The sequence below is a fragment of the Sebastes umbrosus genome, chromosome 3 (genome assembly GCF_015220745.1).
Source record: "Sebastes umbrosus isolate fSebUmb1 chromosome 3, fSebUmb1.pri, whole genome shotgun sequence".
In the NCBI taxonomy this organism is placed as follows: Eukaryota; Metazoa; Chordata; class Actinopteri; order Perciformes; family Sebastidae; genus Sebastes; species Sebastes umbrosus.
In genome coordinates this window covers 5655075-5673594 of record NC_051271.1, presented here as the reverse complement: position 1 = coordinate 5673594, position 18520 = coordinate 5655075, and the positions used below count along the sequence as shown (strand labels likewise).

The following is an 18520-nucleotide window of genomic DNA, read 5'->3' as shown; positions in this document are numbered from 1 at the left end:
CCATCATGTTCTACCTTTCCATTCGGATTCATATTCGAAATCTTGCAAATTACAGTAGCACTTTAGTTGCGTTTCACTATGTATGTGTTCAGACAGAGGACCTGGTCTATATCATTCCAATGTCTTTCAAATCTCACTCAAACGAAGATGGACGAATGGTGACAAAGTCATCTCTCTCATCTCTCTAGTCCCTTGGCTACTGATGTGTGATGCCAAACAGAAACTCAGTTGTGGCCAACACTTTCATGCTAACACATAATGACACCATGTCCGCTGCATTGTATAAAAATGAATACGTTCCAACAGATCCATTTAGCTTCATGGGTTGGGACCATGCTCTGTCCCTTCTACCTCCATCATGTCTTATCTCTCACATCTATCCCCAGTTGTCTCTCACACTCTCCCCTCATCTCTGTCAACCGTTCCCTTGTCCCATTTTATGCAATGTTCCCCCATCAAGAGAATCCACTTCATCTCTCTCATGTCCCGTCCTTGTAAACCATCCCCAGTAATTACGGAGGCAGCTACTCGACTGGGGGGTTTCATCACATGGCTGAGAGCTCCGCAGAGATGCCAACATGAGGAAATCCCAGTCACACCAATGAGACGCTAACAGACCACAAGATGTATACTGAACTGCTGGCAAATGAGCCAAAAAAGCCCGGAGGACCTTTGATTAAAGCCTCAATTCGGAAATGCAAACACAAAGGTTGCCCCACTAAAGAATGTTAGAGATTAAAAAAAAAAAAAAAACACAATTATTTTCCTCCCTTGATTGTCTTCATGCAAAGAGTGATAATTAAAATTGCACAAACTTTGCACAGCTAAACAAGCTCAGTGATTTATCATTTCACACCAAAAGAGCTAATTGTTACACTTGATTGGTTTCTGGCATAGCATGCATTCTCAACAATCCTGTACGACAAACACTCTGAAACTTTTAGTCCATCTGAAAAAGTTCTGAAACATCTGCCCAATTCCCTCTTCTAAGTGTCTCTAAGCAGACAAACATTGTCTAGATTTTTTTTTTCTTGTACTATTTAACAGGATTGGGTCCTTATAGAAAATAAGAACACGAAAACTCCCAGAAGCCTCCAGCCCCCAGTGAATCACAGTATTCAGTTTGAAGCAGCCACATCCCCTCCAACATCGCTCGTATATGGGGGGAGAGAGAGAGAGAGGCCCAGCATACATTATTCAATAGCTATGACTATGGGATAACAAGCCGGCGAGGCTGAGCTGGATAAAAGACACATCAGTAAGTGTTGAGAGCAGAGAGAGAGAGAGAGAGAGAGAGAGAGAGAGAGATCTATTTAATTGACTGGTCACTTAGGAACACAACACGTGTTGGTGCATTTACTCCCTCTCCTCTACACTGAAACGCTCCGCGTTGAAAGCTATTATCCTCGTCAATTCTGGTGTCATTTTTCTCCTCTCTTTCGTTTTGTTTCGTGTCATTTCTTTTAACCACAGCTGCACTGTGTGTGATGTAGATCGGGTTTGAAACCAATAACCTTGAGTCGAAAGATAAGCCGCTGCATTCCCCGTGTGTTATATTTCCCCCTATAGCAATGATAACTTTGATCTAGATTAGTTCTGGAAGCTGCGGCCTTTAGGCTGTAGTAATAGACCAGTAATGTAAGTGTTATTTATCTCCGCTACCTATGATGGCTATCTGATCTGCCTTGCTTTGATGGGATGGATTGTCCTGACTTTGTAGAGGTGGCAGGGTTAAAGAGAACAATCCGTCTAGCCATTAAAGGAAAAACTGGCTTTAAACACACACCAGCACCCCGTATATACGCCAGGGTTCAGTACAAATGGAAAAGGATCTGTTATGATCCCCCGGGGAATTGGACGGAACAGAGACAGCAGGGAAACTACAGGAGGAAAGAGGGACACCTGAGTAATAAAGCCCACATATAAAGATGTTTCAGATTTTAAATGAATTTTGAAATACACAATATCATCCCTATTTGGAATCCATGACTCTGCATTATCCGCCTCAAAGCCAGTGAAAGCAACAAGACACCCGTCATGTTAGAGTGATGAGTCGGAAAGAAAGAAAGAAAAACAAATTTTAGGAGTAGTTGTCTTAAGATGTTTTCAATAAAAGTATTCGTGAGACTGCAAGTCAGTGTGTGTGTGTGTGTGTGTGTGTGTGTGTGTGTGTGTGTGTGTGTGTGTGTGTGTGTGTGTGTGTGTGTGTGTGTGTGTGTGTGTGTGTGTGTGTGTGTGTGTGTGTGTGTGTGTGTGTGTGTGTGTGTGTGTGTGTGTGTGTGAGTGTGTGCGTGCGTGCGTGCGTGCGTGCGTGCGTGCGTGCGTGCGTGCGTGCGTGTGTCAGCCAGTACAGGTCTCGGCGACCTTGATCAATAATCTATTAGCAGCAAGGCATGTCTGCGTGGGCAGGCGTAAATACACACAAATAACACGCACAAGCACACGTTTAGATACATACGGGTGAACAAGGTCAACTATTCGTAATGTACACATACATTACATTTTGCCTGAGACAAAGGGGAGTCTCTCACACACAAACTCTCACCCTCTCTTTCACACAAGCACACAAACTTTTTCCAGAGTTAACTTATTCCTCTTTCACCTCAAGTATTTGTACCACGGGGAATATTTCACGGCAAATGGAGCATTGCAACTTTATCTGCTCTGCTCTGCTCTCCTCCTCCGTCCTCTCCACTTATCTTGTCTCTTCTCCTCTCCTCAACCATGCCACAGGACACAGCGAATCTGCTTCTATAGAGACAAACATTGCCATCATGTAGCCAGTGCCGTTTTCTCTCCATGTTGATGCGGTTGCTCTGCATGTGTGTGCTTTAACGAGGTTTATGTTTGAACACAAGCTGCATGCTTAATAAGGTTGTATGTTTTAAGTATGATGACCTTGAGCGTGACCTTGTATGTGTTCTGCAGCTAGCGCGTTGAGCGCACATGCCTTAATTTTACATCATGGATTAGTTCTGCTGGTTTATACTGTATAGTCCCACAGTGCAGGATTATGATTCCACACCTCACCGCTTCATTGCCATAACAACACCTGATTTCACTATGCCTCCATGCAAGTTTATAGCAGATATAGAAACATGATGTTCATAGAGTGTATTTGAGTCACATACGTGCACTGTCGTGTTTCACTGCTCTGCGTATGTGCATGTGCATTAGAAGATCAGCTTCAGCAAAGTATGCATACTAAAGCTGTTGTTTATGCTGATGGAGGTACCCTTAGACGAGTATTGAAGCTGACTTGCCAAAACTGAAAACAGAATGACTTCACTGACTATGTTTTGATATAATATGTTTGTCAAGATGGCGGGTCAGTGGCTCAGTGGGGAGCACCGTCGCCTCACAGCAAGAAAGTGCTGAAGTCAGCTAGTTTGCTAGTCAGCTGGATCCTTTCTGTGTAAAGTGTGCATGCTTCCCCTGTGTCTTCAGGTTTTTTTGGGGGGGGGGGGTTTCAGTTGCAGAACTGCCCATAAAGAAACTGTTCATAAATATGAATGTGTTGTGCTTTAACTCTGCGATGAACTGACGACTTGTGAAACGTTTACCCCCCACCTCCCAGCCCTGCATAGAATAAGAGGATATAGAAAATGAATGGATTGGTGGTATTTATCAAGATTTGTAATAAATACTTGGCTCTCGAAATACCCTTCTTAAAACCAAAGTTCTTTTAAAATTGCAAAATATTTAAAGAGGACCTATTATGCTCATTTTCAGATGCATACTTGTATTTGGGGTTTTTCTCAAATATGTTTACATGCTTTAATGTTAAAAAATACGCTCTTCTTTTCTCATACCAGCTGTGCTGAAGCACCTCTTTTCTTCACCCCCTCCCAATAAGCCCAGTCTGCTCTGGTTGGTCAGCTGGCCCACTCTGTTGTGATTGGTCAACCGAACCAAACTCTTCGAACACTGCTCCAGCTCCACTCTAACTAGCTTTGTTGGAGGGCGTGCCAAACTAGCAGCTATAGGGCAGGTATTATGCAAATGTGTTACTTGGTGACATCACCAAGTTACGGAAGAAAAGGCGGGATTTCAAACGAGGCGTTTCCGGCAGTTCATGAGCAGTGTTTCTGTGGTGGAGAATAACTCCCTTTGGTGTGGACTTCGGGCTTTGTAACTTTGCAGACTTTTTACATGCGCAAAGAACTATACAACACACTGAAGGAAAGGATAAATGCATAATAGGTCCTCTTTAAGTTTACATTATTAATACCCTTAAATTGTATTAGGTTATCTGTATATGCCCTAACCTTTGCCTACTCCTCCTCTTTTTTAATGAGCACAAATTGTCTTCACAAGACTGAAAAGATGAAAAGATTCTCCAAGTTTAGGGCTAGATTTTGGGTTTGGTATAAAACATCAACATCCTATCAAACACCGCAGGGGTCTTTCTGTGTATTATTTGTGGATAGCAGAACCCAGAAGTGAGTTAGAGACTGCAGGACAGTAAACAAAACAGAACAAACACTACTAAAGTTACATGCAGCTGCTAGCATCCACAGTTCCGTCTTTTTTTTATCCACCGTTTCTTATCTTATCACGTCCTGACAGGTTTTATTCAGCCTCGGCAGAAACTTTCACAATAAAATATTTGACTAATGCCAAAACAGGACTAACTGTATCCTCAGATTGTGTGCTTAAGACCATTATATGAAAATGTATTCCCGAGCGGTAATCTGAAATGGTATGTAAAAATCCCTCAGATGTGTTTTATCTCTAAGCCCTCAGGTTGGAAGGTATCATTTGTAAAACCTCACTTGCAGGATAGTTTTTTGCAAATCTCTGGAATATGAAATGCATTGGTGGAAAGTAGAAAGAGGCTAAAGCAAAACCCTCCTTTCACCACAGATAAGATGCATTTAAAGAATCACATTAACATACTTACATTTAGTAGCATTTTATGTCGGAGCGTAAACAGGGAAAGTCAAATAACTTGGCTAGAGCAGCCACCCGCTGGCAACCATGCACAATTCACACATTTAGCAGCGAGTAGGGAAGGTATACATATGTTCCGTATATATTTCTATATATTATTTTTTTCAGGACAACCTGAATTACGCAAAGTAATAAATACCTGACATGAATAACCTCCAATTTGCGGTGCGATATAACAAAGGTGGTCCATCTAACTTCAATCTCCTCTAGTATTTCTTTCCAGCTGGCATTTTTTCCCCGAGCTGTGTGACTTTGTTGACTGGTCCCTTAAGCACCATACATTATCGTGGTAAAGCAGAAAGTAGAGGGCTGACGTAGCCGCTTCTGTTTATAGATCTATTTGGTGTGTCTATCTCTAAAACAAATGTTCTGCAGTTTACCCTCCTCCGCCTTGCATCTCTATCTTGCGCTCCCTCCTTCTTTCCTCTCTCCTCGCTTCAAGATTTATCACCCTGCAACCCTGAAGCCGGGAGGTCCATGCTTACCTCAGCTTCTCGTTCCCGCCCTCCAACTCTCTCTTCCTGTTTCTGCCCCAATTCTTCCTCTCACTTAGCTTCTTTTTACCCCGAGACCACCACCCCCCATTCCCCCCTCCCCCCGCGCCATCTCTCTCACCTTTTCAACCTTTTTTCTATCCATTTCCACCGTTTTCCCCCTCGCTGATAAAGAACAATCCATTCTTTGGGTATCAGTCTGGCAGGAAGAGCAATGGGGCTTGGTGGCACAGCGGACCCTGTAACCCCAAAAAACGCTACAAGAACACCCATTAAATAGATTTGTCTTGCCAAAAACCTGTATCTCCACTTAATAAACTTTTCAGGAATAGGAAAAAAAGCAGTAATTTATACTTTCTTTGTTGTGAATGCTGTAGGATGACAGAAAAAAGAGCATGTTTCTGCAGGATTTCACAATGCCACAGTGCAAGTCTATGAATCTTCGCCTGAAACGTGTGAAAAGACAGCAAATTATTTCTCGTCTGGCGGGAGAGCTGGATTAATGGTTTCAATTGTTTTGTGTCGGTGTCTGGAGACTTGCAAATAGCACACACCTGTGCTTGTTGTGGTGAAATAGAAGCTTACTGTGCTGTATATGTAAATATAAAAAGCATAAGCATGTGTCGGCAGAAATGTACACTGCACACACAAGCCGGCGAATGCTTGAAGTTGCTGAAAAACAAACCAAAAACAAACAATGTCCTCATACAAAAGCAAGACGCTCAAATACACAAAGCACAGTAGGCTATTAGTTCCTTGCTGACATGATGTATTCACAAAGAAGTTACATTTTTGGTATTTCAGGAGGCTGGCTTTCCGCTGAATCTGTTTTTTACAGGCAATAGACGCACCTCTTGTCACACTTTGTTGTGTCTCATGCGGAGCACTGTTGGTCTACATTAGTGTTTAGATACCTGTTTGATTGAAACCGCTGTGTATACGTCTGTGTCAGTGTGATAACAGTGTCACAAGAAAAAAGAATGTGACCAATATTTTAGTTGAATTTGGATATGCCTTAAGACATGCTTATCACACAACTGATTATCTGATATGTTTAGAGTTTTGGAAGGACAATGCCTAACCTTGTAGCCAGCACATAGACTGTATATAAGAAGTGGAAGTCGTCACTGTGACGTCACCTGCCATTTTGAAGCTTTGAGTTCGGCATTTTGGCCGTCGCTGTCTTGGTTTTTGGCCGTTGCCATCTTGTTTTTTGCAACCAGAAGTGACACAAGAGGGTGAAGCTAAGTACAACTAATGCTGAAAACGACATATTTTAGGCGACCAAAAATATTACAATTAAAGGGGGCCTATTATGCTTCAGTGCTTCTTCCCTTTCCTTTAGTGTGTTATGTAGTTTTTGTGCATAAAGTTACAGAGACCAGGTCAAAGGGAGTTACGCTTCCCCACAGAAACACTGCTCCTAAACTGCCTGAAACGCCTTGGTTAAAGCCCTGCCTTTTCTTCCGTAACGTGGTGATGTCACCAAGTAACACATCTGCATTGAAGAATCACAACAGTGGGCCAGCTGAGGGGGGAGGAGCTCAAACAGAGCATTTCAGACAGAGGGTGAAAAAAAGTGCTGCAGCACAGCGTATGAGAAAAATAAAGCATTTTATTGAACATTAAAGCATGTAAACATGTTCTAGTAGAAACCCAAAATACAAGTATGCACTTGGAAATAAGCATAATCGGTCCTCTTTAACTTTCATTAATAGAAAACACACTGTGAAAGGGTTGAAGTTATAAGACGAAAATGCGAACAATTCCCAGACCGGACAACGCCGTGGTAGCGACCTGTCAATCACAAAGTAGCCCTAAAGCATCCCCTGCTTTATGGTCTATTTGACTCTAAATGGGACCATAATTTACTGAATGAACATCATGCTGTATTGAAGAAGACTTGAAACTAGCGATTGAGACCATAATCCCATGTTTACAATGTTTACTGAGGTAATAAATCAAGTGAGAAGTAGGATCATTTTCTCATAGACTTCTATACAATCAGACTTCTTTTTGCAACCAGAGGAGTCGCCCCCTGCTGGCTGTTAGAGAGAATGACAGTTTAAGGCACTTTTTGAATTGTCTTCACTTTTCAGACCACTGAGCCATAGAGGAAAAAGAAGAACGCTCCATTTCACTGAGACGTGTTAAAGCAGCAGATCGCAGCTACTTCTACAATACTGTCACGTCAGTGCAATAATGAGTGTCGTCTGTGTTTTACTACAGATAATCAAGCAGTGCCGTGGCTGGTGTTTATTGTTTCTGACATAGAGGTCTAAAATAAAGGCAGTAATTTACGGAGAGCCCTGACCTTCAGTCGTACGCTTGGGCCTTGAAATTTCCACACACACACACACACACTGACATGTTTCAACCAGCTCAGTCTCATGCCAATTGTCACTTTGAGATTTAAATGTATTTAATTGATCTCAGAACTGTTGACACAAGGCTTGTTCAGGACACGGATGACACGTTAAATAGATGATAAAGCCCCCCCCGAGTGCACACAAAGACCCTTGAACACATTAAATCCAAGCACCCAGAGAGTAAAATTGTGAGCAACTCAACTCTGGTTTATTTTCTGTTGTTACATGGCCGTGGGGACTGAAAACAACAAATTAGCACTGCACACCAACAAACACATCACTTATTTAATAGTCCTTGCTAATTAGCTGAATTAAAGTCGAAAGAGGAATGGAGGGACACCGCAGGCACTTTATCACAAACTGTTTGATTGGTATTCTGTCTTAGTTGGGACTATATACTATGGGCTTGACTTTACTGATGAGTTTAAACAACTCCCCCCGTCTGTCTTATCAACCTCAACTCTTTGACTCATTCAAAACTTTTCTGAACATTTCTAATCACTATCGCTCCATCTTCTCTGTTTTGCCATTGTTGTTCACAGCACATTCCTTGTAACAGAGAATTATCTATAACGATGGGACTCTTCACAGATGAAAACATAAAGACAGAAATGGACGTATATAGATCGATATCCGAAGGTCTGCTGTTCACTGAAATTAGGATTTAATCATCTCTCAAAGAGCGTCCAGTTTAAATGTCACTTAAATCACGACATTGGTCTTTTATTTAAGTCCATGCTACTTTTTTCTGTATAAAATCTGAGTCTACGGAGTCTAGTTGTCCTACTTTGGAGGAGGGCAATGGTTCTGCTTTATCTGTACAGTATGAAAATCTGCTTAAAATAGCCATAATCAATATTTTAAAAAGTGTATCAAATGACGATGTGAATACAATGAGACAATATGAAATTGGACTTACATGTAAATAATCCAGTTCGTCTTATCAATTTAAAACACTGCTTCTAAATGGACAAAGGTCTGCAATATGGCCTGGAAATAAAATCTCACACCCAATTTACGCTCTTTAAGCTTTTTGTTTTTCTTCTTTAAAACAAACTAGGCCTACAAAAGACAAAGGAATTAATAACTTCCACCAAACTTCACTTTTTTAAAGTAAATAAATGCCTCTTTAAAATATTTTATTGTACCCCTGAAGCAAAAACACTTTGGTAAACTAAATTAAACATATGTTATTGTGCATACCCTGTGGCACGTTAAAATGCGAGATGCTGGAATAAATTAGTCGTGCTGCTGCTTTTATTAGCGAATGCTGCCATGTGGGTTTTTTACCTGTATCTGAAGAGAACTCTCCCGTTTACTATGAACTACAGGAGCCCAGGGCAGTTCTGTTAGTTAAAGTGAAAATTGATTTTGATTTTTAAACATCATCCGTCGATTTATCGCCCACCTCTACCTGACTGAGTGGCCGACAGACAGGTAGGCGGAAGAAGAGGTGGCTTTTTTTTTTTTTCAGAGACACAGGAGAATAAGACAGACCAGAGACAGGAGAGCTGAGAGCTTTTTGTTAAATTGACAGCTAAAAGTATCTCCTGTTAAGCCCATGTCTGTGCCTTTTAGACAGAGAGAGACAGGCAGTCGGTGAGACGGGCAATCACAGGCGAGCTAAAAGCCGTTATTAGGCTGATGGCAAAGATGAATCAACTAAATGTATCTCGTATGAGGCGTGAGCACATTACTGTTGGGAATATGAAGTTAGACAGCCAGCGAGACAGACAGGAGAGCTGAGAGCTGTTATTAGAGTGATGACTAAACACAAATAACCAATCAGATCACTTATGAACCTTCAGTCCAGACCTGTTTTGGCTGACAGTCAGACAGGCGGCCAGCTAGCGAGACAGCCAGTGAGACAGGTGAGCCGAAAGCTGTTATTAGGACCCATCTGCACTGGTGGCTGGAGGCTGTGATGATGAGCTACCAGTCCACAGCTTATTATTACCTGACTAATTACACTGGCTACCTCAGGCTGGCAGCCCCGCGCCTCTATTTTATAATCAAAGTGAAATTAAACTATTAACTGAATTAATGGTGCCGTGGTGTGTATTGTGTCAGCTCACAGGAGAGAGCATGATGCCTGTGCCTTTAGTGTATTTGTTTGAACCTCTCTGCACATTCCACACGATGAGGGGAGATTTATGAGCGAGACTCTAAACACAAAAGCCAGAGGGACAATGCAGAGAGCGGGAGACGGAGATAAACAGAGAAAGTAAACATCACAAATGACGTATGGTACATGTGAGGAAATGCTACGTCTCCTCACCAAACCACATTTTGACTTTTCTTTAATAATTATCCATTGGCACTTCCAGTACCACTGTTGTTACATTTTACTAGGGCTATCAAAGTTAACGCGATAATAAGTCAAATCTATTTTAACGCCACTAATTTCTTTGACGTATAAACTAAACTTTTTAGGTTGTAGCAGATTTTAGTGGGTTGCAGCTCAGTTTTGAAGCTAGAGTGAAAATACTGGTATCATAAGAAACTAGAAAACCTAAGGAATTGATACCAACCATGTCATACTAGTGTGCTGCGAAGGAGGTTAAATAACATTCCAAACTTGCGCTAAATTTTGGTAAGGAAAAACTGGCATGGCCATTTTCAAAGGGGTCCCTTGACCTCTGACCTCCAGATATGAAAATGGGTTCTATGGGTACCCACGAGTCTCCCCTTTACAGACATGCCCACTTTATGATAATCACATGCAGTTTTGGGTGCAAGTCATAGTCAAGTCAGCACACTGACACACTGACAGCTGTTGTTGCCTGTTGGGCTGCAGTTTGCCATTTTATGATTTGAGCATATTTTGTATGCTAAATGCAGTACCTGTGAGGGTTTCTGGACAATATATGTCACTGTTTTGTGTTGTTAATTGGTTTTCAATAATGAATATATACATACATTTGCATAAAGCATCATATTCGCCCACTCCCATGTTGATAAGAGTATTAAATACTTGACAAATCTCCATTTAAGGTACATTTTGGACAGATTCATTAGCGATTAATCACAATTAACGATGGATAATCATGCGATTAATAGCGATTAAATATTTTAATCAATTGACAGCCCTACATCTTACATCTCCAGGGATTTCATTTCATTTCTCTGTATAGATTTTTTCGTTGCCGTTCTGTTGCCAGCTTTGGTCCAAGTTTGCTTCCTGTCAACTACTGTATTAACAACCATTGGAACAGGAAACACAAAGGAGCTCATTTATAACGTTCATGTTGTCAAGTTTGAAAAGGTCTATAGTGATTGGCCAGCTGTGCAGAGGTGAAAAAGGAGCCAAACTTCTCTCTCAAGCTTTGTTTTTCGTTGTTTAGACAACTATTTCTTAACCTTTTTATCTGTACAACCAAGTGCAACACTGTGAAAACCTTCCAAGAAACAAAATCCCCATATTTAAAAGTTACAGCGTGTTTCTTTCTTCTCTTTGACGGATGGCTTTTCACCCCAAGTGTGGCCTTTCGGAACAGTTGTAAACAGTTTTTTCTTAACATGTCGTACAAACTAGTTATTTTTGAGCATACCGCTGCCTTAATCGTATTAACACTTGATTCTGCAAAAGCCAGTTTGGCCTGCTAATCCAATCTAAATAATCAATACAACTTATCTTGACAGATGTAAATACATCCAAAATAAATTCTGTTGAATGTGATTTGAATATAGTTTTGAATATCCAGTAGTTTGCTGTTGCTCATTGTTATTCCATTGTTAAACTTTAATTGTTTTCTTTAACTATATAAAAGGACTTGTTTTAATTGTCTCCCTGTGGCTGCCCGTCAGATATTTCTGTCTGTAGACAGAATTAGAAATACATCACCGTGATGCATATAACATAGACTAGCTGATGTTGAAATGTGGGACGTGTTTTATGTGCAGACGCTGTAGGGCACTTTCATATTGTATTGTTTAATCAGTGTGCTTATGCATAATTATTGTGTGTGAGCCAGCGGGGTGTTAGATGGTGTTGAGGCTTATCTGAGGTGGACTTATCTGTGAACACTGTTAGTCTGCCACGAATTGGCCACAGCAAGATTTGTTGGCAGTCAGTATAAGACTGTGTGTATGTGTATGTGCATGTGTACATCACGTAGGGCAGACTGCAGCTGTCTTCAGCAAATGGCATGAACAAGTGGCAGTGTCATATTGTCATGTATCAGTATATGTCAATTCCAATGCAAATAGCAAGAAAACTACACACAAAGTACAAACTTTGCCCATACACACACACACACTCACACTTCATAAGGTGTTATATAATTCCATCACCATTTGGATTTCTAACATCAAACAATGTTAAAGACGGTGTATGCATCATCTGATGGTTTCACGCCTATAAGACATGAAAGATTACTGTACCGTTCTGCAGTGCAAAAAAAAAAGTTTTCAGTATAACTCCAAAAGGGTGAACATCAAACTAATATTAAAATGAGAAAAACATCAAACCGCCATCAAACATCACGCGAACCTCACTGAAGATCAGAGCTTTGCTGGTGAGAAATGAACCTTTAATGTCACAGAAATCTAGCTGAATAGGTATTTTATAAGCAGCAGCTCTTTACAAGTTAGTTTTCACAATGCTGTCGATGCACATATGTTTTTTTTTATATATATATTAAGCCCGTGTCTGTGGCCCGTTCTTCAAACTGTGTGAACAAGTCCTGAACTAATGCCATACTGCAGCAACTGGCACATTTGTGCACAGTGCCTCTTGATTGACGCATCACATCATAGTGAAGACTGCACACTTGAGGATGATGGATTTTACAACCGAGTTACCAACAGCATGTCTGAATGGATTCTATCAGGTTATTGTGTGCCAGCATGACCGTGAACAAGCACAGGCACTGTCTTCAAGGGGTTTAGTGTGGTGTATTATATAGTGAGTTCTGAATGCAATATGTTCTGTATGTTGTAGGGGCTGACCCGAATGCTTTGAAGCCTCGACCGTTGCCATGGTATTAGACCTTTGTTTTTCTTTTCTTTTTTCTTTTTTTTTTTATATATATAAGTATGTAATAATAATGTATAAATCACAAAACAGCCCGTGAACTAAGGAATAATCCCACAGCATTATTCATTCTTCATATTCAACACTAATTATTAGTTATTCTCAGACAGTTTTTGCTGTTTGTTGTGTGTAGAGGTGCGTGTGTGTACAGTATTACGTCAGCAGCACTGTCCGGGGAACTGAAACAGGGGAGATGTAGACAAACAGACAGAAGAACATGTCAGCCTGCTGCGGGCGAGCTGCTCCACAAAGCTTTGAATACTCTTGAATATTTCTCACTGAAGCTTCGAAGCCCAAAAAAACAGTATTCGGGACAGCCCCTAGTATATTGGTGCCTTCAAATGAAACTCGTGAGCTTGTGTTTACAACATGGGAAGTCGTGTACAGCGGGGGGGGGGGGGGGGGGGGGGGGCGTTCACATGGACTCTTCTCGTGAACACGGTAAACACGACCCCATTTGAAAGGAGCATATGTGAAACTTGGTAACCAAGGTGATGAGGATCCTTTTGATTTTGCACTAGGTGGTTTGTACTGTGATTATTGTTGATTCCCTCCAGGTAGAATTGACAATTTCTTTCTAATCAAGAAGGACGAGCCATCAATGTTACCTGCTCCTACGCTTCACTTAAAAGCACCACCAGTCCAATTGTTTGTCTTCAATCAGCTGTTGTATAAATAGACATTAGCAGCTGTTTAATATGCAGCAATTAATTTGCAGCCCCTTATTTCCATGCATTTGCATATGAGTGCTTAATCAAATAAACTTTTCCGTCTAGGGTTGCGCTTCTAAATGACGGAGTCCTGCACTAAGTGAATGGGATGAGGCCTGTTCATGCACACTGCCCATCGAGCTGGAATGATTCGAAGCACATTACATCTGCCATGCTTTACAAAGCCCCCATCGCTTTAAACAGAGTGGAAAGATAATATAGTGAAGCCTATCACACGCCCCGTTGACAAAAATTCATCCGGCATGCATGCGTTAGGAAGCAGATGAGGGATGCATTGCACATTAAACCGCGTGGAGCATGCATTCGTTGTTTAGCAAATTTGTTACCTGACTCTATATGAGTGGGCGGCTTAGTTAGTGTGTGTGTGTTCACTTTACCTATATGTAGTCACACTACTTGTGTATGCTCCTTGTATATGTTGCTTCTGTGTCCATCACACTCTGCGGTGGTCCGTGTTTGTGTTAGTGATCACCTCGTCTCCCGGGAGAGTCCATGGACGCTCTAAAATAGAGCACAGACAGGTGTGACATATAACAAATTTGGTCTCGACCCGCGTAAGCAGACTGCAAAACAATGAGAGAGAGGGTGTGAGAGAAGGAGATTGAGAGTGAAGAGGAAGGAAGAAGGGAGGGAAAAAAAGAGGATTTTTCCATTTCAACGGATCAACGACTTTCCAATTTTAACACAATTCTCATTTGGAATTCAGACCGGAATGCAGCAAGATATTAATTTGGGGAAATCAACAGAGAAATTGGGTCACCTGTGAGCCATTCATTTCACGCCGCCAAAACAAATAAGCAATTTAAAAGAGAGAGTGAGAGAGGGAGAGAAGAGAATAAAAAGAAAATGATGCAAGTGTAGAGATATAATGACGGAGGGAAGGAGAACGGAAAGGAAAGTTGGTTAAGATTGTGAGTAGGATGATTTGGCTCACTGGGAGGAAGACGGGGGACAGAGAGGAAGACAGCGAGATGTTAGACTGACTTTGGAACTTCATGAAAATGGCAGACATGGTGTTTGCATTCATTGCAACAGGCATCCACTGAACGTAAGCCAATGTGGGCAGCGTGTGGCAGAGGTCAGGGACGGGGTCACAGTTGCATTTAGCTCATTGTGTTGAGAATAATCGCCCAGAGACACACACAAGTGGAAACAAGCAAACACACTCGCAGACGAGGATGCTGTCTTGAATAGATTATGCAAATTAGATGCAGAGTATGTCAGGCTGGCAGAAGAGATGGAATCAAGAGTGAACTGCGAAGGTTGATACAGGCTGAGGCAGTATTGGTTATACCAGTGATTCTTCGCAAAATCCGTCCGCAAAATAATTTGCTATTAATTATAGAATTGTGCCGATTCATTAAAAAGTGCAAATCTACAGATGGCGACCATTTGTTCCAATGAAACAAGCAAACTGTCAACTTTGGGCCAATGGAAACTCTGATATGATTGTGACACACGGCGATAAGTTCATTATTTTAAAGTTGAAGCACTTGAAACTGAAAAGTCAGCTTTAGACTGCTACATTTAAATGCCTAGATGTATTAGTACTAATCCAGTCTTGCTACTGTTCATTTTCTGAAAGCTTTTAAGATCAGTAACTTCAACTGTAGGCTATGACTGCTGTCAATTGAGTCCAAATGCAATTTGAATAAAATCACCCAGTTTAAAAGGAATATAAATGGTATTAACATTCATTAATACTGAAAATTCCCCCGCTGTGGGACTAATAAAGGATCCTCTCATCTTATCTTCACATGATTCAAATGTGTTTCTGACTATCACTATCAGAAAGGTCTGAAGTATTTAGGTGGAAAAGTTTTAGAAGATAAATAGTTCCAGTGGCATCGAAGTGTGAAAATGGTATTAAGCATTATGCTTAATCTGTGTTAATATTATAAGGGGGTCCTTGGAAAATACTCTCCTCTGTAAAGGGGCCCTGAGAACCCCTGGGTTAATAATGCAGTGTTGGTGAGATAGGGGTCTGCACGTGTGTGGGTATGGAAACTGAAGGTATATCAGTATACCTGGATTTGTTTGTGAGAATGTAAGATATATGAAACTTATTGTTGTCTTAACCACCCTCCTCCCTCTTCCTCTCTCTTTAGGACAGTCCATTGATCATCCAGTCAGACAGAAATGTGACTGTCAATGCGAGGAATGATCAGGGACAACTGACCGGTCAGCTAACCGTGGGTAAGACACACACACACACACACACACACACACACACACACACACACATACACCATACAAAGACATATCCACACGTACACTGACAGCAAACATTTTCTTTCAAGACAACCTCCAAACCATATCATTTCTCCCAGACAGTCAGTTATATTGCTTTGTCTGTGCTTGAATTCCTAAATGCATTTTACCTCCTTCTGTTTACCAAACAAAATGCTATCTTTTTCCATTAGTGTATCTCACTGTGGCTGACAGCCGTGCTGTTTTCTCAACTAAATCATTTTTCCAAGCTCTCATTGGATTAGTGAGGGCCCAGTGTCTTATGGAAAACGTCTCTACGAAGACATATTATTACATTTATATAATAATATAACATAATATTACATTTTCAGATTCATACTTGTTTTTTAGGTTTCTACTATAACATGTTTACATGTTTTAGTGTAAAAAAAACCACATTATTTTGTCCGTCTGAATATACCTGTATTCACCCTCTGTCTGAAATGTTCAATTTTAGTGCCTTTCTCTTTAAGAGCCCTATCCTGTAAAAAGCCCAGTCTGCTCTAATTGGCTTGCGAGAAAATATATTTTAATGAGCCTGCATGTGACATAGGAAGGGGAGTTAAATCTCAATGGCTTCTTGAATCTCACGTTTTCTGATCTAGACAGCCCACAAAAAACTTACTGGAGTTCCTACCAACCCATAAACTGTGAAATAAGACAACCCAAATACCCAAAAGTTTGTGTACAAGTACTGAAAAAAAATAGTTTTCCTTGATATGTCCCCTTTAAGAACATGAATGAAAAGATTTTTAGCTAATCCGATACTGTAAAATGTGTATGTGGAAATCATTGGTGAAGAATAAGTGAAGAAAGTGAGGTAGAATAGAGAAGAGGTCATTACAACGGCAGTGTTTTGCGAGGTTTCACAATGCCATAAAACACAAAAATCATGTTTGATCTTAACACGATGAAGGATTTAGATGTTACAGACATAAATCTGATAAAACCAAACTTAAGACGTACGGTGCTGTTAGAAAGCAAGTTAGAATGACTTATAGAAGAGGACGGGTACAGATGTAAGGATTGTGTGCACTAAAAACTGGGCAGTGGTGTTGTTGGTGCCTCTCAGTGAGTCAAGTTGCAGAGACAACGGGTTGGTGGTAGGGGACCCAAGATTACGATGACAATGGTTGGAGTTCAGAGCAGGTTAAATATAAAATGGAGTTAGCTGTGAACCTTTGTTCCCGTCTTGTTGGGATTTAATATTGTCTCTTTTTTTTAACCTTTTTATTACAAAAGTTCAGTAGCCACCGGTCAGCACAAAGCCCCCGAACGTTTCCTCAGGGTTAGATTTGTTTTAGGCTCTCATGTATTACAGGGAGGACCTCGAAGTAGCCATGCTGCTATTTCATTAACTCCCTCAGAATATGACTGGACTTGTGCAATTTAGGTTGGACATATATGTAGTTTGGGAAAGTGATTGCAGTAATCAATCATGTCTTGCTCCTGTATTCACTCTGGAATGGAGCGATATTGGTATTTTTTTCACACTTTCACTTAGTTATGTTACATTTAAGTTCATGTCTTCAAGGAAACCAGACTCCATAAATGGAAAAATCCACTTTTTAAAGGCCAGTCCGACATGATTGGAATTCCTGCTGTTTATCTGCTTTTCTAATCTTGCACATTAGTGCTTGTCACATAACTGCCCAGTGCTTTAGTTTTATGTCATGACGTATTTGCGGGCCTTCATTATGTTTTGTGTCACTGTTGTCTTTACAATAACTTTACCCGCTCTTGTGGCATTTTCATCCCCTAAAAACAAATCAAGTAGTTAGCCATCCTTCTCTTTTGGTTTGGATGAAGCTGCTGTGAAGATCTTGCTGCTTATTGATGCAGTCAGAAACATTTTCAGATGTGATTTGACGAGCCATAAAATGTTACCAACGTGCGACTGGCCAGTGGAATGTTTGGTTGCATTTGGAAATTAAACATGACATGCATCAAATTACCTCTCAGTGTATTTCAGCCTTTCACTACTTTCTTACTGAAAACATTTGCATATTTAGAATTAATTATTCGCATCCCACCTGACTCATGAGGACTTGAGGAAGCAGACGTTTATGTTACAAAAGACTTTGATTCACCAATAAAAAAAAGCAGTAGAGCAAATCAGTCATTTGATCTTCATAAGTTGCCATCATAAAATTAGCAAACTAATTTGTTCTTTTGTTTTTTGTTAGAAATAAAAGTAGCATTACCTATAGACGTGACATTATGTGTTTGATGGTGATGTCAGAATTCAGGATGTTTCAGATATAGACCCCTTTTCTGTTTCGAAACATAATGATGTATTTCTGTGGGCGGAGCGAAGGTGGAGGCAGAATAATTCTCTGAAGACTGAACGCCTAACGCCGGCCAATAAGTATTGTTGGCTTGTTTTTTTTAACAATGGTTATGGTTAGCAGAAGGATAAACTATTAGCAACATTTTCTCTCCATCTCTCTAATAGTTTAGCCTTTTCGAGCTCACGCAGAAGGCTAATCACAGCTAGGAGAAGGCTAAGCTAAACTATTAGCAACATTTTCTCTCCATCTTTGAAATCCTTGAATCACAGTTTGTCATCTCAAACGTATGCAATATTGATTCTGGCACCCAACAACACAACAAGATGCCATTTTCGATGTGTGACTTTAGCCTACTGCTCTGAGGTGATTTGTGTTTGCCTCCAGTGTTTCCTTTGTT

At 40.7% G+C, this 18520-nt stretch overlaps 1 protein-coding gene across 2 annotated transcripts in view; it reads left to right on the top strand.

Annotated features, from left to right (window-relative positions):
- Positions 1-18520, top strand: part of LOC119486018 (zeta-sarcoglycan) — a 396811-nt gene that overhangs the window by 293738 nt on the left and 84553 nt on the right. For both annotated transcript variants that reach the window (XM_037765910.1, XM_037765911.1), the window contains exon 4: positions 15691-15778. In XM_037765910.1, coding sequence (XP_037621838.1) covers positions 15691-15778 — 88 coding nt within the window. The remainder of the gene's footprint in view (positions 1-15690; positions 15779-18520) is intronic.